Below are 27380 nucleotides of genomic sequence, written 5' to 3'. Positions count from 1 at the left end.
ACATCATAGGAAAACATAGTGTCTAAATTACTCAGTGACCCAAACCCTTTTCTGGTGCGCTGACTACACATGAAGATTACACTGTGTAACACAATTTTTGTTCCTGGGTAGTAAGTGATATTTCCTAATTGCTTATTATTCCCCACAAACTTTGCTTTTGTGACCAGGACAGTGATATTTCAAAATATCACTATTTCCAATGGGAAAACGGGCAAATGTGTGTCTTTTTGTTCACATAAAGTCAGAAAAAAACAACACATGAATCCAAATTAACATTTATTTATACTAAAGTAATACATACATGACTACAAAAGATTTAGAAGTGAGTAGTTTTTTGAGATTTACGATTATACTGTAAATACAGTATAAAGTTTGTGGGGAATAATAGCCATTTTCTATACTTTTGAGGCATAAGCCATTAGGAAATAACACTTACTACCCAGGAACAAAATTGTTACACAGTGTTATGAGTTCTTTTTTTCAGAAGGAAAAGTATTATCTAATAAAACAGGTTGCGTCTTTCCACATGGCACAAGGGGGCCTCAAATTGAAATATCAGTTGTGACACATGCCAGAAGTCTTGTTGAACCAGTTGCACTATAATTATAATTTTAACAAAGTAAAACAATCAATTATATCTTATCTACTAGGTCTGACATCTAGTATAACAGGATTGCAGTAAAACATGCAGATCTTACTCTATTGGAAATAGAAAGTGCAATTATACTGGAACGTGTTTGGATTTTCTGCATTCAAGGTTTACCAATGCATGGATGTTGCCAAAATATTGTACTTGTTAAACTAGATTACCACACTAATTGTTTGCTAAACTGTCTTAGATTGCCCCAGCTGCTGCTGAGACCTGTGTGAGTTGCTACTGTGTTCACATACTGCCTATTTCAAACTCTTCACAAAATACAGGCTCTTTTCTACCTATACTCTCTGGCTTTTCTGCCTGTGTGCACTGTGTGCACCGTTTACACGCTCCCTGCCTCGGCTGCTTCCTGGTAGTTTGTCCACTCTATCCACAGCCACTTCCTCTGCTACCTGTCAGGTAACGAGCAGCCATCGCAGTGAGAGATCAGAGAAATTGGTGGGGTGTGGGATTTGAATATCTCAATGTGTGATTACACCAATAAACTACATTCCTGAGCACATTATGATGAGCTGTGAGATTTTAGATCTGTGTTTTTTAGTTTTATACTGTCAGCTAAAAGAAAATCACGTTTATTTTTTATAGCCAACCTTTAGGAATTTCTAGTGGCAGTGCTTGCACCTAAATTAAAGTTTCCGTTTGCACATGATGTTTGGTTTCTGATTTAGTTCCTGTGAATAGTCGCACAGTTATTATTACTGAGCTGTACTTGCCGCTCGCCGTGTGTTATTGTTTCCTGTAAAGCATTGATATCTTGTCAGTTAAGAAAAGGCTTCATGAAAAATCTTGTTTTATCGTTGTCTGTTACACCGGCCAGAGACCCGCGCTGCATTGCCATGTTTTCTACATTTTCTTTAAATTCTCAAATTAATAAAAGTGACCCGGGTAGTGTCGGGTAATTTACAACCCGCATTTTACCTGGGTTTTCGGGTACCCATGCCGACCCCTAGTTTAGAGTTTCTATTGTTCTTCACACAATCACTTTCTTGAAGGTTGGTGATATAATGACTGGGGGCGAGGGAGGGGTGAGCGATGCGGGGAGGGGGCGAGTGTGTTTAGCATCAGGTTATTCAACACCAGCATTGACTAGGAAAGGCAACAATAGTGGGAGGGAGAAAACCTTCAGGAGCAAAAAACTTCCTGGAGGTGACTATATAAAAGAGAGGGAGTGAGAGAGTGAAATACCAGTATAGTCATTCCCAAGGGGAAAGACTCCCTCGACTCGGTGACAGTACAGAATTAAAGACAGAAAGAAAGAGGATCAGTTGCTGCAAAATAAGAAAGGAAGAGAGAAAGAAAGAAAGAAAAAGAAAGGAGGAGATAAAGACAGGTGATAGACAGAATGGCAGTGGGTTGTGTGAGGGTGGCTCTGGCTGTGTTGCTGCAGCTCTCTGTTTGGATACCGGTCGCTCTGCAGTGCTGTGAGTACACAATGAACCGCTTGCTATTAATAGCTGAATAATGATGCCTTTGTATTAATTAGAACAGAGATTGTGTGTGTGTGTAGCTGTTTGTGTCTATGTGTTGTGTGTATGTCTATCTCTCTGTGTCTATGTGTGTGTGTGTGTGTGTGTGTGTGTGTGTGTGTGTGTGTGTGTGTGTGTGTGTTCGTGCATGTATGTGTGTCTCTGTGTGTGTGTGTGACTGTGTCTCTATGAGGGCAGGTATTACTATCAATGTGCAGACACAATTTGAGAAAATGTCCCCACAAAGATAGTAATTCCTGAAAAATTACTTTGTGGGGATGCCCCCACATTGTAAAACACCTTTTTAAGAACTAAATATGCCTTCAAAAAAAAAAAAGTTTGTTGTCCACATTCACCCTGTGTGGAGTTTTGTTTTACTGGAGTTTGACTATAGTGAGAGTCAATGAGGGAGGTCCCAGGTTCAAATCCCAACTCAGCCACTGACTCACTGTGTGACCCTGAGCGAGTCACTGAACCTCCTTGTGCTGCGTCTTTGGGGTGAGACGTTGTTGTAAGTGACTCTGCAGCTGATGCATAGTTCACACACCCTAGTCCAGTATCTTGTAAAGCGCTTTGTGATGGTGGTCCACTATGAAAGACACTATATAAAAATAAATTATTATTATTATTATTATTATTATTATTATTATTATTATTATTATTATTATTATTATTGAGAAGTCCCCACAAATATAGAAATGCAAACGTGTGTGCATGTCTGTGTGTGTGTGTGTGTGTAACTGCAAGTGTGTGTGTCTCATTATTATCATTTATAGTTCTTAATAGAAATCTCCCAATGCAGATTCAATTAGTTTTTGCTTCAGCCCCTGTATCTTTCATTAATATACTGTTCCTCTTCTATCTCTCCACTCCCTGCCTCCTCTATTTTTGCCTCCATCTTTCCTCCTTTTCCATCTTTTCTCTCTCTCTCTCTCTCTCTCTCTCTCTCTCTCTCTCTCTCTCTCTCTCTCTCTCTCTCTCTCTCTCTCTCAGCTATCTCAGAGAGTCAGACAGGTCAGGTGATTCGGCTCCTCAATATAATGGTCCAGTCAGAGAACAGCAGTGCTGCCAGTGGCTCCACCCCCAATCCCAGCATCCTCCTGGCTCTGCGTCTGGCCAGCCATCATGACAGTGACACAGAGAGACGCATGCTGGCTAGACTGCAGGTTGATGCAGTGAAGAGAGTCCAAGAAGGTAAAGAAAGCAACTCAACAACCAACCAACTAAATTAACAACTAACTACCAACTAAACTAAAAATTAAACTAACAACTAACTACCAACTAACCTAACAATCAACTATACTACAAACTAGCTACCAACTAACTACCAACTAACCAATGGAACTACTAACTAAATAACTGAACTACAGACTAGTTACTATAATTAACATTCAACTACCAATTAACTACCAACTACCTAAACTAGCTACTAACTAACACTTAACCAACTATACTGTTAAACAAACTACTAATTAACTACCAACTAACCAACTAAACTACCAACTAACAATGAACAAAACTAATTTAAAATGTATCAAACTAAAAACTACTAAATCACGCTAAAGTACTAATTAACTACCAGCTAACTAAACTACCAACTAACTACTAACTAACAATCAACAAACTAAACTGCAAACAACTAACTCCTCTCACCTTCACTTTTCTCCTCTCTCCTCACTCCTCTCTCCCCTCTTTCTCCCCTATCTCCTCTCCAGGCCTCCCCTTCTCCTCAGGCACCGTGGCTCTCTACTGTCTGGCTATGCAGGCCTCCTGTGCGGACCCCTCTCTAACTCCAGCCCCAGGACTTAAAGGGGGAAAGAAGGCCCTGGACCTGAGAAAACTGCTGGAAAAAAAACTGAAGGAAGAGATTGACAATATTGGTGAGAGCACGAGGAGAGGAGAGGAGAGAGATGAGAGAGGAGAGAGGAGAAAAGGGAGTGGAGAGAGGGGAGAGGGGATAGGAGAGAGAAGAGAGATGAAAGAGGAGAGGAGAGAGGGGATAGGTACCAGCTACAGTGTTTTAAAATGTTTAAACTACAGTGAACACAAGTTAAAGGGATACATTGTAAAGCACAGAGAGGTCTGGTAAAGCATAGGGAATCATTTTAAAGCACAGAGTCTGGTAAAGCATAGGGAAGCATTGCAAAGCACAGAGAGGTCTGGTAAAGCATAGGGAAGCATTGTAAAGCATAGAGAGGTCTGGTAAAGCATAGGGAAGCATTGTAAAGCACAGAGAGGTCTGGTAAAGCATAGGGAAGCATTGTAAAGCACAGAGAGGTCTGGTAAAGCATAGGGAAGCATTGTAAAGCACAGAGAGGTCTGGTAAAGCATAGGGAAGCATTGTAAAGCACAGAGAGGTCTGGTAAAGCATAGGGAAGCATTGTAAAGCACAGAGAGTTGCGGTAAAGCATAGGGAAGCATTGTAAAGCAGAGAGGTCTGGTAAAGCATAGGGAAACACTGTAAAGCACAGAGAGGTCTAGTAAAGCACAGGGAAGCATTGTAAAGCACAGAGAGGTATAGTAAAGCACAGGGAAGCATTGTAAATCACATAGAGGTCTGGTAAAGCACAGGGAAGCATTGTAAAGCACAGAGAGGTCTGGTAAAGCATAGGGAAGCATTGTAAAGCACAGAGAGGTCTGGTAAAGCATAGGAAAGCATTGTAAAGCACAGAGAGGTATAGTAAAGCATAAGGAAGCATTGTAAAAGCACAGAGAGGTGTGGTAAAGCATATTCCAAAAACAAACCATTTTAAAACTAACCCTTATTAAAGTCCCTCCCACTTTCCTTTATAGATTACAAGAACATCCCCCTCACCAACTATTATCAGGTGAGCCTTGACATACTGGCACTGTGCATGATGGGAAAAGCAGTGACATCACACAGCGTGCAGAGTCTGATTGAAGCTTCGGATAATGGAGGATTTTCATATGGAGAGAAATATTCAGTGGGTAAGATTGGAGCTAGGTTTGAAACTCAGGGGGACTATCTGAAGCTTGTTTGGTGACACTGCTGTATAATTTATAAAACTATAGAGATTGAAACTCAGGGGGACTGTCTAAATCATGTTTGGTGTCACTGCTGTATAATTTATAAAACCTCTCTCTCTCTCTCTCTCTCTCTCTCTCTCTCTCTCTCTCTCTCTCTCTCTCTCTCTCTCTCTCTCTCCTCTCTCCTCTCTCCTCTCTCTCTCTCTCTCTCTCTCTCTCTCTCTCTCTCTCTCTCTCTCTCTCTCTCTCTCTCTCTCTCTCTCTCTCTCTCTCTCTCTCTCTCTCTCTCTCTGTCCTCTCTCTCCATCTCGCCAACGTCAAGCACGAGACTGGACGCACCACTCTTCGCGAGATCGGTTCCGGGATTATCTCTACCAAGACACTCCTCTCCTGACGGCGGAAATTGACTCTCTCCTGACGTCTCTCGTTCTTTGCCTCTCTCTCTCTCTCTCTTCTCTCCCCTCTCTCTCTCTCTCTCTCTCTCTCTCTCTCTCTCTCTCTCTCTCTCTCAGACACAGCCTCGGTTGCAGTTCTGGCTCTGACCTGCGTGAAGCGCTCTATCAAGGCCCCTAATCGTATGGTTCTGTGTCTGAAGATACTGAATGCTTTAAAATGTCTGATCAAGAACATTCTCCAGGAGACAACGAGCGACGGATTGATCGGGAACCTTTACAGCACGGGACTGGCCATGCAGGTGAGAGACAGGAGAGAGGGGAGAGAGAGAGGGGAGAGAGGAGAGAAGAGAGGAGAGAGAGGGCAGAGGAGAAAGAGAAGAGAGGAGAGAGAGAGGGGAGAGGAGAGGAGAGAGAGAAGATAGGGGAGAGAGGAGCCAGTATAAACTCCATATCTATAAGAAAGAGGGGAGAGAGGAGAGAGGGGAGTGAGGAGAGTGGAGCCAGTATAAACTCCATATCTATAAGAAAGAGGGGAGAGAGGAGCCAGTATAAACTCCATATCTATAAGAAAGAGGGGAGAGAGGAGAGAGGGGAGTGAGGAGAGTGGAGCCAGTATAAACTCCATATCTATAAGAAAGAGGGGAGAGAGGAGCCAGTATAAACTCCATATCTATAAGAAAGAGGGGAGAGAGGAGCCAGTATAAACTCCATATCTATAAGAAAGAGGGGAGAGAGGAGCCTGTATAAACTCCATATCTATAAGAAAGAGGGGAGAGAGGAGAGAGAGGAGAGAGAGGAGCCAGTATAAACTCCATATCTATAAAAAAAGACTGTCCTCTTACTATTGAGAAGCAGAAGAATAAATAGGCCAATCCCAGCCACTATCATTGCGGATTCTTAAGTACATCACTTCCTGTGTATTTGTGTTTGGTTTATGCACCCAGACATCCCAGATACTGCAAACCTCTTTATAAATTAACAAATAATTTTATTTACTCTGAAATGTTAAACATTGCTGGTCCAGCGGTTACAGAAAGAGGTTAGATTCCAGGAGGTTCAAATCCCGGCTCAGCCACTGACTCACTGTGTGACCCTGAGCAAGTCACTGAACCTCCTTGTGCTGCGTCCTTCGGACGAGACATAAAACAAACACGGTCCTATTGAAAGAGACTCTGCAGCAGCAGCAGTTGTTGATGATGCATGGTTCATCCCCTAGTCTCTGCAAGTCACTTCAGATAAAAGTGTCTGTTAAATGACTGAATACTACTACTACTACTACTACTAATAATAATAATAATAATAATAATAATAATAATAATAGAGGCAAGTTTTGAACATTCATTCCCTAGTTATCGGTGGGGTGCTATGTTGTGACACTACCGACCGTCTCTCTCACTGTCTCTCCCCAGGCCCTGTCAGTCACCTCCACCAACTACGACTGTTCCAGAACAATCCAGACACTTCTAGAGCGGGCTGGTTCCGGATCCTTTGAGAACCCCATGGCTGCTTCTCAGATCACCCCCTCACTGGAGAACAGAAACTACCTGGAGCTGAACAAGCTAGACTGCAAGGACTTTGAGAGTGAGAGAGAGAGAGAGAGAGAGAGAGACAGACAGTGAGAGAGATAGACACAGACACACAGAGCAAAATAAGGAAAGAAAGAATGAAAGAAAGGTGACAGAGTATATATATGAATGAATATCTCAGTCCATCTGAATATGTGTGGGATGAACTTGAGCACACACACACATATACAGGGTGATTAGAAAGTAGGTTTACCACATCAACGCATCATATCACACAAACAGTAGGGCATGGGAAGGTGAACTTGCATACCATTGTTAAGGGAACCAGGGGACACAAATGCAACAGTTATTAATTGTTGTCACCAGGGGGGCACCACTATGACCTACCTAATCACATAATAAGTGTTCAACATGTGCTCCTCCATGATCCAGAATGAATTGCATTCGTTTGACAATGGCCATTTCGACAGCATTGTGCATCAGGTACGCCAGCCACCTCCTGGACAACGGCATCTTTGAGGTCCGGAATTGTGCGAAGGTTCCTTCGGTACATTCGTGACTCCAGGTACCCCCATAATCAGAAACCCGCTGGTGTAAAAGGTGTGGTGAGCGAGATGGCCATTCACAAGGGAAGGGAAATGATTCTGTGTTGAAAGTGCTCCTGCAAGACGCGTTTCACCTGGTTATCAGTATGCGGAGGAGCCCCATCCTGCATGAAGACGGTAGTGTTTATCACATCTCACTGCTGCAGGACAGGACTGACATGGGCTGTCAGCACGGGGTGGTATCATGCAGCAGTGACTGTGCAGGTTTGAGGTCTCCCTGCTGAAGGCTCTTCAAAAAAGAACAGTCCAATAACAAAGTCAGCCATACAGACACCCCACACTGTCAATTTAACATCATGTAGGGGGCTCACAAATGCTGCATGTGGATTAGTCTCCGAGCAGATAACACACTTCCAGACAGGGTGAAGTGCCCTTCATCTGTCCACAGGATATTAGCAGGCCACTGTCATCCAATTCAAGTCGTTCCAAGAACTGCAACACAAAATCACCACTCTGATGAAATCCGTCTCCTCCAATGCTTGAACATGATGCAGCTTTTGTGGAACAAAGAGGCTTAGGAACAGTTGAATTGGGCAAATCCAGGCAGCGGGTGACAGCATGTGTGCTGGTGCTGTTTGGTTCTGCTACAGTGTGGCTGATCTCAGCGAAAACTTTGCTTGGTGTCGGTGGGCTGCTGCTTCGAAGCTTATCACAAGTGCAACCTGTTTCCTCACATTTCTTGATTAACTTGTGAACAGCAGCTCTTGAACAAGGTCCGCTGCGGATATTATGCACTCTATGGGATTCCCAGAGAGCTGCCTCGGCAATGTTTCCTTTGCTGTAAAAAAAAAAAAAAAAGAGCTGGAGCAGTTCACCTCTCTGCACACTGCTTGACTGAGCTGCCTTGCGAGTGACAGGACTATTTCTACCCTGTAGTATGGAAATATGCAGCAGTAACCACAGTGGTGCCCCCTAGTGGCAAAGATTAGTAACTGTGGTATTTGTGTCCCAATGGTTCCTAATCCCCATATATATATATATATATATATATATATATATAATGAGAGAGAGAGAGAGACACTGAGACCAGCGCAAGTAATGAAACCAGTTTCTTTACTGTTCTTTCCTCCACACAGAGACACTTGATGGGTCGGCACTTCCTCTAGTGCCCCCTACTGCTCCGGAGGGTGTAATCACCGTGCACTACAGAGTGGAGGACGGCATTCACTACTCCTTCAATGACAGCATCGAGGTGACGGTCCCTGTGGGGTCCTCGCTACTGCAGGTCATGGAGGAGGCGGCCAAGATATCCCCTGCAAAATTCAGGCACGAGTATTCACTGTAACTATGTTTGTGTTTCCAAACTGCAAAGGAGCTGCCTAAGTGCAGGTGTGACAGGAGGCTCTAAATCAGGTTCCTTTAACCCAAAGCAGTACCAGACACCATGGGTTTAAAATGAAAATCCATGTTTGCCTTAACTATGTGTTTCATTCAAAACTGCACATCTTATTATTTAATAATAAGACACAACTGGGCTTATTACCGAGACACACTGTGGCTGATCAAGCTGGTAGTAAAACCTGGAATGGGAGAAACTGCTGTGCAGTAGGGTCTTATTCCCATCCCTGCAATGTAATTCCAGTCCAGTCTAGTCTATTGTAGCGATATTTAACTGCAGTTACAATGTAATTCCAGTCCAGTCCAGTCTAGTGATATTAAACTGCAGTTACAATGTAATTCCAGTCCAGTCCAGTCTAGTGATATTAAACTGCAGTTACAATGTAATTCCAGTCCAGTCCAGTCTAGTGATATTAAACTGCAGTTACAATGTAATTCCAGTCCAGTCCAGTCTAGTGATATTAAACTGCAGTTACAATGTAATTCCAGTCCAGTCTAGTGATATTAAACTGCAGTTACAATGTAATTCCAGTCCAGTCTAGTCTAGTGATATTAAACTGCAGTTACAATGTAATTCCAGTCCAGTCTAGTGATATTAAACTGCAGTTACAATGTAATTCCAGTCCAGTCTAGTGATATTAAACTGCAGTTACAATGTAATTCCAGTCCAGTCCAGTCTAGTGATATTAAACTGCAGTTACAATGTAATTCCAGTCCAGTCTAGTGATATTAAACTGCAGTTACAATGTAATTCCAGTCCAGTCCAGTCTAGTGATATTAAACTGCAGTTACAATGTAATTCCAGTCCAGTCCAGTGATATTAAACTGCAGTTACAATGTAATTCCAGTCCAGTCTAGTGATATTAAACTGCAGTTACAATGTAATTCCAGTCCAGTCCTAGTGATATTAAACTGCAGTTACAATGTAATTCCAGTCCAGTCCAGTCTAGTGATATTAAACCGCAGTTACAATGTAATTCCAGTCCAGTCCAGTGATATTAAACTGCAGTTACAATGTAATTCCAGTCCAGTCTAGTGATATTAAACTGCAGTTACAATGTAATTCCAGTCCAGTCCAGTCTAGTGATATTAAACTGCAGTTACAATGTAATTCCAGTCCAGTCCAGTCTAGTGATATTAAACTGCAGTTACAATGTAATTCCAGTCCAGTCCAGTGATATTAAACTGCAGTTACAATGTAATTCCAGTCCAGTCTAGTGATATTAAACTGCAGTTACAATGTAATTCCAGTCCAGTCTAGTGATATTAAACTGCAGTTACAATGTAATTCCAGTCCAGTCCAGTCTAGTGATATTAAACTGCAGTTACAATGTAATTCCAGTCCAGTCTAGTGATATTAAACTGCAGTTACAATGTAATTCCAGTCCAGTCTAGTGATATTAAACTGCAGTTACAATGTAATTCCAGTCCAGTCTAGTGATATTAAACTGCAGTTACAATGTAATTCCAGTCCAGTCTAGTGATATTAAACTGCAGTTACAATGTAATTCCAGTCCAGTCCAGTCTAGTGATATTAAACTGCAGTTACAATGTAATTCCAGTCCAGTCTAGTGATATTAAACTGCAGTTACAATGTAATTTCCAGTCCAGTCTAGTGATATTAAACTGCAGTTACAATGTAATTCCAGTCCAGTCCAGTCTAGTGATATTAAACTGCAGTTACAATGTAATTCCAGTCCAGTCCAGTCTAGTGATATTAAACTGCAGTTACAATGTAATTCCAGTCCAGTCCAGTCTAGTGATATTAAACTGCAGTTACAATGTAATTTCCAGTCCAGTCTAGTGATATTAAACTGCAGTTACAATGTAATTCCAGTCCAGTCCAGTCTAGTGATATTAAACTGCAGTTACAATGTAATTCCAGTCCAGTCCAGTCTAGTGATATTAAACTGCAGTTACAATGTAATTCCAGTCCAGTCTAGTGATATTAAACTGCAGTTACAATGTAATTCCAGTCCAGTCTAGTGATATTAAACTGCAGTTACAATGTAATTCCAGTCCAGTCTAGTGATATTAAACTGCAGTTACAATGTAATTCCAGTCCAGTCCTAGTGATATTAAACTGCAGTTACAATGTAATTCCAGTCCAGTCCAGTCTAGTGATATTAAACTGCAGTTACAATGTAATTCCAGTCCAGTCTAGTGATATTAAACTGCAGTTACAATGTAATTCCAGTCCAGTCTAGTGATATTAAACTGCAGTTACAATGTAATTCCAGTCCAGTCTAGTGATATTAAACTGCAGTTACAATGTAATTCCAGTCCAGTCTAGTGATATTAAACTGCAGTTACAATGTAATTCCAGTCCAGTCCAGTGATATTAAACTGCAGTTACAATGTAATTCCAGTCCAGTCCAGTCTAGTGATATTAAACTGCAGTTACAATGTAATTCCAGTCCAGTCTAGTGATATTAAACTGCAGTTACAATGTAATTCCAGTCCAGTCCAGTGATATTAAACTGCAGTTACAATGTAATTCCAGTCCAGTCCAGTCTAGTGATATTAAACTGCAGTTACAATGTAATTCCAGTCCAGTCTAGTGATATTAAACTGCAGTTACAATGTAATTCCAGTCCAGTCTAGTGATATTAAACTGCAGTTACAATGTAATTCCAGTCCAGTCTAGTGATATTAAACTGCAGTTACAATGTAATTCCAGTCCAGTCTAGTGATATTAAACTGCAGTTACAATGTAATTCCAGTCCAGTCTAGTGATATTAAACTGCAGTTACAATGTAATTCCAGTCCAGTCCAGTCTAGTGATATTAAACTGCAGTTACAATGTAATTCCAGTCCAGTCTAGTGATATTAAACTGCAGTTACAATGTAATTCCAGTCCAGTCTAGTGATATTAAACTGCAGTTACAATGTAATTCCAGTCCAGTCCAGTCTAGTGATATTAAACTGCAGTTACAATGTAATTCCAGTCCAGTCCAGTCTAGTGATATTAAACTGCAGTTACAATGTAATTCCAGTCCAGTCTAGTGATATTAAACTGCAGTTACAATGTAATTCCAGTCCAGTCTAGTGATATTAAACTGCAGTTACAATGTAATTCCAGTCCAGTCCAGTCTAGTGATATTAAACTGCAGTTACAATGTAATTCCAGTCCAGTCTAGTGATATTAAACTGCAGTTACAATGTAATTCCAGTCCAGTCTAGTGATATTAAACTGCAGTTACAATGTAATTCCAGTCCAGTCTAGTGATATTAAACTGCAGTTACAATGTAATTCCAGTCCAGTCTAGTGATATTAAACTGCAGTTACAATGTAATTCCAGTCCAGTCTAGTGATATTAAACTGCAGTTACAATGTAATTCCAGTCCAGTCTAGTGATATTAAACTGCAGTTACAATGTAATTCCAGTCCAGTCCAGTCTAGTGATATTAAACTGCAGTTACAATGTAATTCCAGTCCAGTCCAGTGATATTAAACTGCAGTTACAATGTAATTCCAGTCCAGTCCAGTGATATTAAACTGCAGTTACAATGTAATTCCAGTCCAGTCTAGTGATATTAAACTGCAGTTACAATGTAATTCCAGTCCAGTCCAGTCTAGTGATATTAAACTGCAGTTACAATGTAATTCCAGTCCAGTCCAGTCTAGTGATATTAAACTGCAGTTACAATGTAATTCCAGTCCAGTCTAGTGATATTAAACTGCAGTTACAATGTAATTCCAGTCCAGTCTAGTGATATTAAACTGCAGTTACAATGTAATTCCAGTCCAGTCTAGTGATATTAAACTGCAGTTACAATGTAATTCCAGTCCAGTCCAGTCTAGTGATATTAAACTGCAGTTACAATGTAATTCCAGTCCAGTCCAGTCTAGTGATATTAAACTGCAGTTACAATGTAATTCCAGTCCAGTCCAGTCTAGTGATATTAAACTGCAGTTACAATGTAATTCCAGTCCAGTCTAGTGATATTAAACTGCAGTTACAATGTAATTCCAGTCCCAGTCTAGTGATATTAAACTGCAGTTACAATGTAATTCCAGTCCAGTCCAGTCTAGTGATATTAAACTGCAGTTACAATGTAATTCCAGTCCAGTCCAGTAGTGATATTAAACTGCAGTTACAATGTAATTCCAGTCCAGTCTAGTGATATTAAACTGCAGTTACAATGTAATTCCAGTCCAGTCTAGTGATATTAAACTGCAGTTACAATGTAATTCCAGTCCAGTCCAGTCTAGTGATATTAAACTGCAGTTACAATGTAATTCCAGTCCAGTCTAGTGATATTAAACTGCAGTTACAATGTAATTCCAGTCCAGTCCAGTCTAGTGATATTAAACTGCAGTTACAATGTAATTCCAGTCCAGTCTAGTGATATTAAACTGCAGTTACAATGTAATTCCAGTCCAGTCCAGTCTAGTGATATTAAACTGCAGTTACAATGTAATTCCAGTCCAGTCTAGTGATATTAAACTGCAGTTACAATGTAATTCCAGTCCAGTCTAGTGATATTAAACTGCAGTTACAATGTAATTCCAGTCCAGTCCAGTCTAGTGATATTAAACTGCAGTTACAATGTAATTTCCAGTCCAGTCTAGTGATATTAAACTGCAGTTACAATGTAATTCCAGTCCAGTCTAGTGATATTAAACTGCAGTTACAATGTAATTCCAGTCCAGTCCAGTCTAGTGATATTAAACTGCAGTTACAATGTAATTCCAGTCCAGTCTAGTGATATTAAACCGCAGTTACAATGTAATTCCAGTCCAGTCCAGTCTAGTGATATTAAACTGCAGTTACAATGTAATTCCAGTCCAGTCTAGTGATATTAAACTGCAGTTACAATGTAATTCCAGTCCAGTCCTAGTGATATTAAACTGCAGTTACAATGTAATTCCAGTCCAGTCTAGTGATATTAAACTGCAGTTACAATGTAATTCCAGTCCAGTCCAGTGATATTAAACTGCAGTTACAATGTAATTCCAGTCCAGTCCAGTCTAGTGATATTAAACTGCAGTTACAATGTAATTCCAGTCCAGTCCAGTCTAGTGATATTAAACTGCAGTTACAATGTAATTCCAGTCCAGTCTAGTGATATTAAACTGCAGTTACAATGTAATTCCAGTCCAGTCCTAGTGATATTAAACTGCAGTTACAATGTAATTCCAGTCCAGTCCAGTCTAGTGATATTAAACTGCAGTTACAATGTAATTCCAGTCCAGTCCAGTCTAGTGATATTAAACTGCAGTTACAATGTAATTCCAGTCCAGTCTAGTGATATTAAACTGCAGTTACAATGTAATTCCAGTCCAGTCTAGTGATATTAAACTGCAGTTACAATGTAATTCCAGTCCAGTCTAGTGATATTAAACTGCAGTTACAATGTAATTCCAGTCCAGTCCAGTCTAGTGATATTAAACTGCAGTTACAATGTAATTCCAGTCCAGTCTAGTGATATTAAACTGCAGTTACAATGTAATTCCAGTCCAGTCCAGTCTAGTGATATTAAACTGCAGTTACAATGTAATTCCAGTCCAGTCTAGTGATATTAAACTGCAGTTACAATGTAATTCCAGTCCAGTCTAGTGATATTAAACTGCAGTTACAATGTAATTCCAGTCCAGTCTAGTGATATTAAACTGCAGTTACAATGTAATTCCAGTCCAGTCTAGTGATATTAAACTGCAGTTACAATGTAATTCCAGTCCAGTCTAGTGATATTAAACTGCAGTTACAATGTAATTCCAGTCCAGTCCAGTCTAGTGATATTAAACTGCAGTTACAATGTAATTCCAGTCCAGTCCAGTCTAGTGATATTAAACTGCAGTTACAATGTAATTCCAGTCCAGTCCAGTCTAGTGATATTAAACTGCAGTTACAATGTAATTCCAGTCCAGTCAGTCTAGTGATATTAAACTGCAGTTACAATGTAATTCCAGTCCAGTCTAGTGATATTAAACTGCAGTTACAATGTAATTTCCAGTCCAGTCCAGTCTAGTGATATTAAACTGCAGTTACAATGTAATTCCAGTCCCAGTCTAGTGATATTAAACTGCAGTTACAATGTAATTCCAGTCCAGTCTAGTGATATTAAACTGCAGTTACAATGTAATTCCAGTCCAGTCTAGTGATATTAAACTGCAGTTACAATGTAATTCCAGTCCAGTCTAGTGATATTAAACTGCAGTTACAATGTAATTCCAGTCCAGTCTAGTGATATTAAACTGCAGTTACAATGTAATTCCAGTCCAGTCCAGTCTAGTGATATTAAACTGCAGTTACAATGTAATTCCAGTCCAGTCCAGTCTAGTGATATTAAACTGCAGTTACAATGTAATTCCAGTCCAGTCTAGTGATATTAAACTGCAGTTACAATGTAATTCCAGTCCAGTCTAGTGATATTAAACTGCAGTTACAATGTAATTCCAGTCCAGTCCAGTCTAGTGATATTAAACTGCAGTTACAATGTAATTCCAGTCCCAGTCTAGTGATATTAAACTGCAGTTACAATGTAATTCCAGTCCAGTCTAGTGATATTAAACTGCAGTTACAATGTAATTCCAGTCCAGTCTAGTGATATTAAACTGCAGTTACAATGTAATTCCAGTCCAGTCTAGTGATATTAAACTGCAGTTACAATGTAATTCCAGTCCAGTCTAGTGATATTAAACTGCAGTTACAATGTAATTCCCAGTCCAGTCTAGTGATATTAAACTGCAGTTACAATGTAATTCCCAGTCCAGTGATATTAAACTGCAGTTACAATGTAATTCCAGTCCAGTCTAGTGATATTAAACTGCAGTTACAATGTAATTCCAGTCCAGTCTAGTGATATTAAACTGCAGTTACAATGTAATTCCAGTCCAGTCTAGTGATATTAAACTGCAGTTACAATGTAATTCCAGTCCAGTCTAGTGATATTAAACTGCAGTTACAATGTAATTCCAGTCCAGTCTAGTGATATTAAACTGCAGTTACAATGTAATTCCAGTCCAGTCCAGTCTAGTGATATTAAACTGCAGTTACAATGTAATTCCAGTCCAGTCCAGTCTAGTGATATTAAACTGCAGTTACAATGTAATTCCAGTCCAGTCTAGTGATATTAAACTGCAGTTACAATGTAATTCCAGTCCAGTCTAGTGATATTAAACTGCAGTTACAATGTAATTCCAGTCCAGTCTAGTGATATTAAACTGCAGTTACAATGTAATTCCAGTCCAGTCTAGTGATATTAAACTGCAGTTACAATGTAATTCCAGTCCAGTCCAGTCTAGTGATATTAAACTGCAGTTACAATGTAATTCCAGTCCAGTCTAGTGATATTAAACTGCAGTTACAATGTAATTCCAGTCCAGTCTAGTGATATTAAACTGCAGTTACAATGTAATTCCAGTCCAGTCCTAGTGATATTAAACTGCAGTTACAATGTAATTCCAGTCCAGTCCAGTCTAGTGATATTAAACTGCAGTTACAATGTAATTCCAGTCCAGTCCAGTGATATTAAACTGCAGTTACAATGTAATTCCAGTCCAGTCTAGTGATATTAAACTGCAGTTACAATGTAATTTCCAGTCCAGTCTAGTGATATTAAACTGCAGTTACAATGTAATTCCAGTCCAGTCTAGTGATATTAAACTGCAGTTACAATGTAATTCCAGTCCAGTCTAGTGATATTAAACTGCAGTTACAATGTAATTCCAGTCCAGTCTAGTGATATTAAACTGCAGTTACAATGTAATTCCAGTCCAGTCTAGTGATATTAAACTGCAGTTACAATGTAATTCCAGTCCAGTCTAGTGATATTAAACTGCAGTTACAATGTAATTCCAGTCCAGTCCAGTCTAGTGATATTAAACTGCAGTTACAATGTAATTCCAGTCCAGTCTAGTGATATTAAACTGCAGTTACAATGTAATTCCAGTCCAGTCCAGTCTAGTGATATTAAACTGCAGTTACAATGTAATTCCAGTCCAGTCTAGTGATATTAAACTGCAGTTACAATGTAATTCCAGTCCAGTCTAGTGATATTAAACTGCAGTTACAATGTAATTCCAGTCCAGTCCAGTCTAGTGATATTAAACTGCAGTTACAATGTAATTCCAGTCCAGTCCAGTCTAGTGATATTAAACTGCAGTTACAATGTAATTCCAGTCCAGTCTAGTGATATTAAACTGCAGTTACAATGTAATTCCAGTCCAGTCTAGTGATATTAAACTGCAGTTACAATGTAATTCCAGTCCAGTCTAGTGATATTAAACTGCAGTTACAATGTAATTCCAGTCAGTCAGTCTAGTGATATTAAACTGCAGTTACAATGTAATTCCAGTCCAGTCTAGTGATATTAAACTGCAGTTACAATGTAATTCCAGTCCAGTCCAGTCTAGTGATATTAAACTGCAGTTACAATGTAATTCCAGTCCAGTCTAGTGATATTAAACTGCAGTTACAATGTAATTCCAGTCCAGTCTAGTGATATTAAACTGCAGTTACAATGTAATTCCAGTCCAGTCTAGTGATATTAAACTGCAGTTACAATGTAATTCCAGTCCAGTCTAGTGATATAAACTGCAGTTACAAGTAATTCCAGTCCAGTCTAGTGATATTAAACTGCAGTTACAATGTAATTCCAGTCCAGTCCAGTGATATTAAACTGCAGTTACAATGTAATTCCAGTCCAGTCTAGTGATATTAAACTGCAGTTACAATGTAATTCCAGTCCAGTCCAGTCTAGTGATATTAAACTGCAGTTACAATGTAATTCCAGTCCAGTCTAGTGATATTAAACTGCAGTTACAATGTAATTCCAGTCCAGTCCAGTCTAGTGATATTAAACTGCAGTTACAATGTAATTCCAGTCCAGTCCAGTCTAGTGATATTAAACTGCAGTTACAATGTAATTCCAGTCCAGTCCAGTCTAGTGATATTAAACTGCAGTTACAATGTAATTCCAGTCCAGTCAGTCTAGTGATATTAAACTGCAGTTACAATGTAATTCCAGTCCAGTCTAGTGATATTAAACTGCAGTTACAATGTAATTCCAGTCCAGTCTAGTGATATTAAACTGCAGTTACAATGTAATTCCAGTCCCAGTCTAGTGATATTAAACTGCAGTTACAATGTAATTCCAGTCCAGTCCAGTCTAGTGATATTAAACTGCAGTTACAATGTAATTCCAGTCCAGTCTAGTGATATTAAACTGCAGTTACAATGTAATTCCAGTCCAGTCTAGTGATATTAAACTGCAGTTACAATGTAATTCCAGTCCAGTCTAGTGATATTAAACTGCAGTTACAATGTAATTCCAGTCCAGTCTAGTGATATTAAACTGCAGTTACAATGTAATTCCAGTCCAGTCCAGTGATATTAAACTGCAGTTACAATGTAATTTCCAGTCCAGTCTAGTGATATTAAACTGCAGTTACAATGTAATTCCAGTCCAGTCCAGTCTAGTGATATTAAACTGCAGTTACAATGTAATTCCAGTCCAGTCCAGTGATATTAAACTGCAGTTACAATGTAATTCCAGTCCAGTCCAGTCTAGTGATATTAAACTGCAGTTACAATGTAATTCCAGTCCAGTCCAGTCTAGTGATATTAAACTGCAGTTACAATGTAATTCCAGTCCAGTCCAGTCTAGTGATATTAAACCGCAGTTACAATGTAATTCCAGTCCAGTCTAGTGATATTAAACCGCAGTTACAATGTAATTCCAGTCCAGTCTAGTGATATTAAACTGCAGTTACAATGTAATTCCAGTCCAGTCCAGTCTAGTGATATTAAACTGCAGTTACAATGTAATTCCAGTCCAGTCTAGTGATATTAAACTGCAGTTACAATGTAATTCCAGTCCAGTCTAGTGATATTAAACTGCAGTTACAATGTAATTTCCAGTCCAGTCTAGTGATATTAAACCGCAGTTACAATGTAATTCCAGTCCAGTCTAGTGATATTAAACTGCAGTTACAATGTAATTCCAGTCCAGTCCAGTCTAGTGATATTAAACTGCAGTTACAATGTAATTCCAGTCCAGTCCAGTCTAGTGATATTAAACTGCAGTTACAATGTAATTCCAGTCCAGTCCAGTCTAGTGATATTAAACTGCAGTTACAATGTAATTCCAGTCCAGTCTAGTGATATTAAACTGCAGTTACAATGTAATTCCAGTCCAGTCCAGTCTAGTGATATTAAACCGCAGTTACAATGTAATTCCAGTCCAGTCTAGTGATATTAAACTGCAGTTACAATGTAATTCCAGTCCAGTCCAGTCTAGTGATATTAAACTGCAGTTACAATGTAATTCCAGTCCAGTCCAGTCTAGTGATATTAAACTGCAGTTACAATGTAATTCCAGTCCAGTCCAGTCTAGTGATATTAAACCACAGTTACAATGTAATTCCAGTCCAGTTTAGTGATATTAAACTGCAGTTACAATGCAGGGATGGAAATAAGAATCTCATTGCTCTCTCAATTTTTGTTCCTGGGTAGTAAGTGTTATTTCCTAATTGCTTATGCCTCAAAAGTATAGAAAATGGCTATTATTCCCCACAAACTTTGCTTTTGTGACCAGGACAGTGATATTTCAAAATATCACTATTTCCAATGGGAAAACGGGCAAATGTGTGTCTTTTCGTTCACATAAAATCAGAAAAAAAACAACATATGAATTCAAATTAACATGTATTTATACTAAAGTAATACAAAAATGACTACAAAAGATTTAGAAGTGAGTAGTTTTTCGAGATTTACGATTATACTGTAAATACAATATCATTGTAAATCTCGAAAAACTACTCACTTCTAAATCTTTTGTAGTCATTTTTGTGTAATAAGAACATAAGAACATAAGAAAGTTTATAAACGAGAGGAGGCCATTCGGCCCATCTTGCTTGTTTGGTTTTTAGTAGCTTATTGATCCCAGAATCTCAAGCAGCTTCTTGAAGGATCCCAGGGTGTCAGCTTCAACAACATTACTGGGGAGTTGATTCCAGACCCTCACAATTCTCTATGTAAAAAAGTGCCTCCTATTTTATGTTCTGAATGCCCCTTTGTCTAATCTCCATTTGTGACCCCTGGTCCTTGTTTCTTTTTTCAGGCTGAAAAAGTCCCTTGGGTCGACACTGTCAATACCTTTTAGAATTTTGAATGCTTGAATTAGGTCGTCACGTAGTCTTCTTTGTTCAAGACTGAACAGATTCAATTTTTTTTTTATCCTGTCTGCATATGACATGCCTTTTAAGCCTGGAATAATTCTGGTCGCTCTTCTTTGCACTCTTTCTAGAGCAGCAATATCTTTTTTATAGCGAGTTGACCAGAACTGAACACAATATTCAAGATGAGGTCTTACTAGTGCATTGTACAGTTTTAACATTACTTCCCTTGATTTAAATTCAACACTTTTCACAATGTATCCGAGCATCTTGTTAGCCTTTTTTATAGCTTCCCCACATTGTCTAGATGAAGACATTTCTGAGTCAACAAAAACTCCTAGGTCTTTTTCATACATTCCTTCTCTAATTTCAGTATCTCCCATATGATATTTATAATGTACATTTTTATTTCCTGCGTGCAGTACCTTACACTTTTCTCTATTAAATGTCATTTGCCATGTGTCTGCCCAGCGCAAGAGGATAAGATCTGACCAGCTATGAATCTTGTCTAGATCATTTTGAATGACCTTTGCTGCTGCAACAGTGTTTGCCACTCCTCCTACTTTTGTGTCGTCTGCAAATTTAACAAGTTTGCTTACTATACCAGAATCTAAATCATTAATGTAGATTAGGAATAGCAGAGGACCTAATACTGATCCCTGTGGTACACCGCTGGTTACCACACTCCATTCTGAGGTTTTTCCTCTAATCAGTATTTTCTGTTTTCTACATGTTAACCACTCCCTAATCCATGTACATGTGTTTCCTTGAATTCCAACTGCGTTCAGTTTGAGAATTAATCTTTTGTGCGGGACTTTGTCAAAAGCTTTCTGGAAATCTAAATAAACCATGTCATATGCTTTGCAATTATCCATTATCGATGTTGCATCCTCAAAAAAATCAAGCAAGTTAGTTAGACACGATCTCCCTTTCCTAAAACCATGTTGACTGTCTCCCAGGACCCTGTTACCATATAGGTAATTTTCCATTTTGGATCTTATTATAGTTTCCATAAGTTTGCATATAATAGAAGTCAGGCTTACTGGTCTGTAGTTACCTGGTTCAGTTTTGTTTCCCTTTTTGTGGATCGGTATTATGTTTGCAATTTTCCAGTCTGTCGGTACCACCCCTGTGTCAAGAGACTGCTGCATGATCTTGGTTAGCGGTTTGAAAATTACTTCTTTCATTTCTTTGAGTACTACTGGGAGGATCTCATCCGGCCCAGGGGATTTGTTTATTTTAAGAGCTCCTAGTCCCTTTAACACTTCTGCCTCAGTTATGCTAAAGTTATTTAAAACTGGATAGGAACTGGATGACATGTGGGGCATGTTGTCAGTATCTTCCTTAGACACACTGTGGCACACACACTGTGCCACACTGTGGCTAATCAAGCTGGTAGTAAAAACTGGAATGGGTGACACTGCTATACAACATGAGTCTTATTACCACCCTATTCTATTAGAAAAAAAGCAACAGCGACATCTAGTGCACAGCTAGCTTAATGCCAGCAAATTAAAACTCCAAAGTCTCAGATCACTAGATAGCAGTGGCTCTCTCTTCTGTAAAGACTGGCTGATCTAGTCTGTGTTACACGCATCTATGGCAGTGCAACTAGAACTGAAGAGCAGCTCCTGAACTCAGTCAGAGCAGAAAGTGTAATACAGCACAGCGCATTGTAGTTTAAAAAAAACATGCCTCTACACCTGTGGCAATGGCAATGTATGCTGGGAGTTGTAGTCCTAGCCAAGGCTGATTCAGAAAGCAATAACTATCAGTGCAGCTAGAACTGAAGAGCAGCTCCTGAACTCACAGTCCAAGCAACACAGACTGAGCAAAACGATAATAAACACTGTGCTTGAGTGACTGCAATAATAAGCACTTGGGATGTTTGCAAACCTCATATAAAATAATGATCACATTTTCATGCTGTTCTAGGTTCACTGTGGAGCAAAGCAGCTGGGGTCCATTTGTCACCAGTATTCAAGTTTTAGCTGGGAACACGGAGGAGCGAACATACTGGCAATTTCTCACTGGGAGTAACGCTTTGGATCAAGGTACAGATCTCAGTTTAATTAGAGGACTGTGTGTGTGTGTGTGTGTCTGTGTGCCTGTCTTCTCACTAAACTAATAGCAGTGTCCAGTGGACCCCCTTTCCCTGTCTCTTGTGGTACAAGACTACTAGTAAAATTAACACAGCTAACGATTGCCTGATTGTGCTGCCTGTCACACTGCATTCAGGAACCTGGCAGCCTCTTCCGTTTGCTTCCTTCCCGGTAAAGAATTGAACACACGCTGCAGAGAGCGGCACGATTTCTTTACAGTGTCTTCAATGAAAAAGACAACAGCTGCGTCAAAGATTGGAAATATATTTCTGCTCAAGATTACTCTGTCCAGTATAAGATAGGGAACATTTTTAACGTGTGTGTTGTATTTATTTTTGGTGTTTTATTGATAATTCAGTGATGGTGAAAATAGAACGTCTGTAAACACATGGCATTAAAAGAAGAAATTATCTACAATTTAGCATTTGCTGTTTTTCAAGAAAGCCTTTCAATATTTAGGAACATTTTTCTATCAATAACTCTAGAGGAAGGGATTTGAATGTGGCAACGGTATGGTTTTCTGCTTTAATAAATATGTCATTTAATAGTGAAAAATCTTGAAAAAAACTTATTTTAGACGTGAAAAATATGCCTATTAATTAGGCACTCTAAACGTACACACACACACACACACACACACACACACACACACACACACACACACACACACACACACACACACACACACACACACACATACACACATATATATATATATATATATATTTTATTTGTAATTAATAAAGTATAATGAATTTGTCGTTTCAGGAGTTGGTGATTATAAGCCGTATGACGGGGAATACATCGTGGCAAAATTCTCTACATATTAACTCCCAGATTTCCATTTCATAATTCATGCATTGTTGGAGGTTGTGTTTAATTATCACTTATTTTAATCACATTATAATTCTATGATTTAGCTAGGTCTGGTAAAGCACAGGGAAGCATTGTAAAGCACAGAGAGGTCTGGTAAAGCATAGGGAAGCATTGTAAAGCACAGAGAGGTCTGGTAAAGCTAGGGAAGCATTGTAAAGCACAGAGAGGTCTGGTAAAGCATAGGGAAGCATTGTAAAGCACAGAGAGGTCTGGTAAAGCATAGGGAAGCATTGTAAAGCACAGAAGGTCTGGTAAAGCATAGGGAAGCATTGTAAAGCACAGAGAGGTCTGGTAAAGCATAGGGAAGCATTGTAAAGCACAGAGAGGTCTGGTAAAGCATAGGGAAGCATTGTAAAGCACAGAGAGGTCTGGTAAAGCATAGGGAAGCATTGTAAAGCACAGAGAGGTCTGGTAAAGCAAAGGGAAGCATTGTAAAGCACAGAGAGGTCTGGTAAAGCATAGGGAAGCATTGTAAAGCACAGAGAGGTCTGGTAAAGCATATGGAAGCATTGTAAAGCACAGAGAGGTCTGGTAAAGCATAGGGAAGCATTGTAAAGCACAGAGAGGTCTGGTAAAGCATATGGAAGCATTGTAAAGCACAGAGAGGTCTGGTAAAGCATATGGAAGCATTGTAAACACAGAGAGGTCTAGTAAAGAATATTTAAAAATGGCAAAAAAATAAATAATAAAATAATAAACAAGTTAGCAACTTCAAAACTAAAATGTCTTGTTTTTCTTACTGTCCCCTGCAGAGATGGAGTCTCTCACCTATCAATACTGTATACCAGCCTGTCATTAAATACAAGCATACAACTCACTTTAAAGCAGAGAGAAGACTGGGAATAGTGACATGAGCGGTGTCTATTACCAAAACAATCGATTCATTGCAAAATAACCAATAATTATGAAATAACACAATAATTATTATGAAATAACGCGATAATTATGAAATAACGCAATAATTATGAAATAACACAATAATTATTATGAAATAACGCAATGAATATTCTTTGTGGCACTAATGAGCTTCCCCACTCCTGTGTTTGTATGGCTCTTGCAATCAGGGTTCAACTCCTACAGACAATAGTGAGTGAACTGTGTGGGTCAACTACACCAAACAAAAAGCTGCAGATGATCCAGTGATTAGCACTTCAAGACTAGACTGAACTAGTAAGCTAGTCAGCACCAACTGCAACGAACCAAGAACCTCCAGCTAGACCTTCCAGCCAGTCCCCAGGTGCGGATTAAAAATGTTCCAATTGCAATGAACTACAGATGATGAGTGATCTCCCCTAGAGGGTCCTGATATAAATTAAACCACCAAGCTCTTTAGACCAAGTAGAAGAGTTACCGTACTAACTCAAGTTAAATGAGAAACCTCATTAAAGAAATTAAACCTTTAATACAACCAATATCAGATACGTAGTGTCATGAATGAATCTGAAACCTGTCTTCCCTTATGCAAGGTGCGATCACATTTTTGAGTGAAAGGTGTCTGCGGCAGAGATAGATGGCTCTTTGATAGAAACAGTAATTTATTTGAAGTCTTCCCTTTGATGATGGGAATGGGAATGTAGAGATGGAAGCTCTGCTAACAAGATTGAAGTTTTTGCAGGTATCAGGCTTTTAAAGACACACCTGTGGTGGCTTTGACAGACTCACTGAGAGCAGAAACTGACCCAAGACTGTGACAGCTACTGGAAGCAGGCTGATCTTTGGGATGGAAATTGAACATTTGTGAAACTGCATGTGTGTTAAAATGGTATAATAACTGTACTGTGTTTTAAAGAATATAAAGGCAGCAGAAATACCAAACAAAGTGTTAAAACACACTGCTCATACAAAAAGTTATACTATGCTCTGTATTAACCTATAGTTATGTGAGAGCATTCTATATTCCAGTTTATTCAGTTATATAGCAGAATATAAACTACCGGTCAAAAGTTTTAGAACACCCCTATTTTTCCAGTTTTTATTGAAATTTAAGCAGTTCAAGTCCAGTGAATAACCTGAAATGGTACAAAGGTAAGTGGTAAACTACCAGAGGTTAAAAAAAAGTTTTGGTTACCAAAAACAGAAAAAATAATGTACATTTCAGAGTTATACAAAAAGGCCTTTTTCAGGGAACAAGTAATGGGTTAACAACTTACAACTGTTCAGCAGCAATGGAAGTAAATTAAGCATTGAAAGTTGATGCTAACAATTCCTACAGGTGTCCCAACTTTTATTGATTACTTACAAACCCTCTGTCTGTATAAAAGCAGTGTTGGAACAGACTGTGTTACTACACCCTCTTAAGCATTATCTGGACAGTATTGTACTGTAGGTAGTAGTATATTGCTATCATAATGACGAGAGAAAGGCAATTAACAAAGGAAGACAGACAGACCATTATAACCCTTAAAAGTGTAGGTCTTTCCTTTAGAGAAATTGCAAAGAAAGCCAAGGTGTCAGTGAGTACAGTTTCCTACACCATCAAAAGGCACTTGGAAACTGACAGGAAGAGTTCTGGCAGACCTAAAGCCACAACAGAATCAGAAGACAAGTTTCTGAGAGTCAACAGCTTGCGTGATAGGCGGCTCACAGGACAACAGCTTCAAGCACAGCTTAACACTGGTCGAAGTAAGCAAGTCTCAGTTTCAACTGTGAAGAGAAGACTTCGAGCTGCAGGTTTGACAGGTCGAGTGGCAGTAAGAAAGCCATTGCTAAGACGGCAAAATAAGAAAAAGAGGCTTGCCTGGGCCATGAAGCACCGCCAGTGGACTACTGAAGACTGGAAGGAGGTCTTATGGACCGATGAATCAAAATTTGAAATCATCCGTTCATCACGCAGGGTTTTTGTATGCCGTCGAGTAGGCGAAAGGATGGTTCCTCGGTGTGTGACACCAGCTGTCAAACATTGAGGAGGAAGCGTGATGGTCTGGGGCTCTTTTGCTGGATCCAGAGTCGGTGACTTGCACAGAGTGAGTGGCACCCTGAACCAAAACGGCTACCACAGCATTTTGCAGCACCATGCAATACCCTCTGATATACGTCTAGTTGGTCAGGGGTTCATCCTACAGCAATAGAAGGACCCAAAACATACCTCCAGGCTATGTCAGAGCTACCTTAGAAGAAAAGAACAAGACGGTAGGCTTCAAATTATGAAAAGGCCAGCACAGTCTCCAGACTTAAACCCCATTGAGCTGGTTTGGGATAAACTGGACAGAAGGGTGAAAGAAAAGCAACCTACAAGCACTACACATTTGTGGGAACTTCTACAACAGTGTTGGGAAGAACTTTCCGAACAATATTTGATTTCCATTGTAGAAAAAATACCTCAAGTGTGTTTGGCTGTTATATTTGCAAAAAGTGGCTACTTTAATGAGTCAAAAATTTAGATTACATTTTGTTAAACAAAACCATTCCATGATTTCTTTTTTTATCTCCAATTGTTTATTTGTTCTATGCTTTAATTTCAGAGTACATTGAGACATTAAACTGCATACATTTCAATAAAAACTGGAAAAATAAGGTGTTCTAAAACTTTTCATATATTATAGGCTAGGATGGCTTAGATATTAAAAATATCTTATTGACACTCACATATTAGATTTTAGTTGTAAGTTCTTAATGAAGTGTCATTAAAATGCATTCCTCTTTGAAAGAAGATTGTGAAATTAAGAAATGGGATTGGTCTCACTTTGTCCTGTGCGTCTCATATTGAATAGTCATTGTGATGTGCGTCACTGTGTCCTGTGCATCTCATATTGAATATGTGATAGTCAGCCTGTGTCCTGTGCATCTAGTATATGTGATAGTCATTGTGTCTCATATTGAATATGTGATAGTCATTGTGTCCTGTGCATCTCATATTGAATATGTGATAGTCATTGTGTCCTGTGCATCTCATATTGAATATGTGATAGTCATTGTGTCCTGTGCATCTCATATTGAATATGTGATAGTCACTGTGTCCTGTGCATCTCATATTGAATATGTGATATATATATATCTCATATTGAATATGTGATAGTCACTGTGTCCTGTGCATCTCATATTGAATATGTGATAGTCATTGTGTCCTGTGCATCTCATATTGAATATGTGATAGTCATTGTGTCCTGTGCATCTCATATTGAATATGTGATAGTCACTGTGTCCTGTGCATCTCATATTGAATGTATGATAGTCACTGTGTCCTGTGCATCTCATATTGAATATGTGATAGTCATTGTGTCCTGTGCATCTCATATTGAATATGTGATAGTCACTGTGTCCTGTGCATCTCATATTGAATATGTGATAGTCATTGTGTCCTGTGC

General features: G+C 39.2%; 1 protein-coding gene across 1 annotated transcript; it reads left to right on the top strand.

Moving 5' to 3' along the window:
* The first annotated feature begins 1477 nt into the window (after positions 1-1477).
* On the top strand, positions 1478-23196 carry LOC121306338 (transcobalamin-1-like). Its single transcript, XM_041238094.1, has 9 exons — positions 1478-2076; positions 3115-3315; positions 3837-4001; positions 4915-5070; positions 5622-5803; positions 6914-7085; positions 8712-8901; positions 22034-22152; positions 22969-23196. The coding sequence occupies exons 1-9, from the start codon at positions 1998-2000 to the stop codon at positions 23028-23030; spliced, it is 1326 nt and encodes a 441-aa protein (XP_041094028.1). The 5' UTR covers positions 1478-1997; the 3' UTR covers positions 23031-23196.
* Positions 23197-27380: the final 4184 nt, after the last annotated feature.

Source organism: Polyodon spathula, chromosome 47, assembly GCF_017654505.1.
Source record: "Polyodon spathula isolate WHYD16114869_AA chromosome 47, ASM1765450v1, whole genome shotgun sequence".
NCBI classification, from domain to species: domain Eukaryota; kingdom Metazoa; phylum Chordata; class Actinopteri; order Acipenseriformes; family Polyodontidae; genus Polyodon; species Polyodon spathula.
Note: the sequence above shows the minus strand (reverse complement) of the source record. Positions and strands in the feature narration are given on the sequence as shown.

Bases quoted from the DNA above. Each gene is read 5' to 3' on its own strand.
- LOC121306338 (XM_041238094.1), top strand. From the start codon at position 1,998: ATGGCAGTGGGTTGTGTGAGGGTGGCTCTGGCTGTGTTGCTGCAGCTC. The intron at 5,804-6,913 runs GTGAGAGACAGG...GTCTCTCCCCAG, and splicing joins GCACGGGACTGGCCATGCAG to GCCCTGTCAGTCACCTCCAC. The intron at 8,902-22,033 runs GCACGAGTATTC...ATGCTGTTCTAG, and splicing joins ATATCCCCTGCAAAATTCAG to GTTCACTGTGGAGCAAAGCA.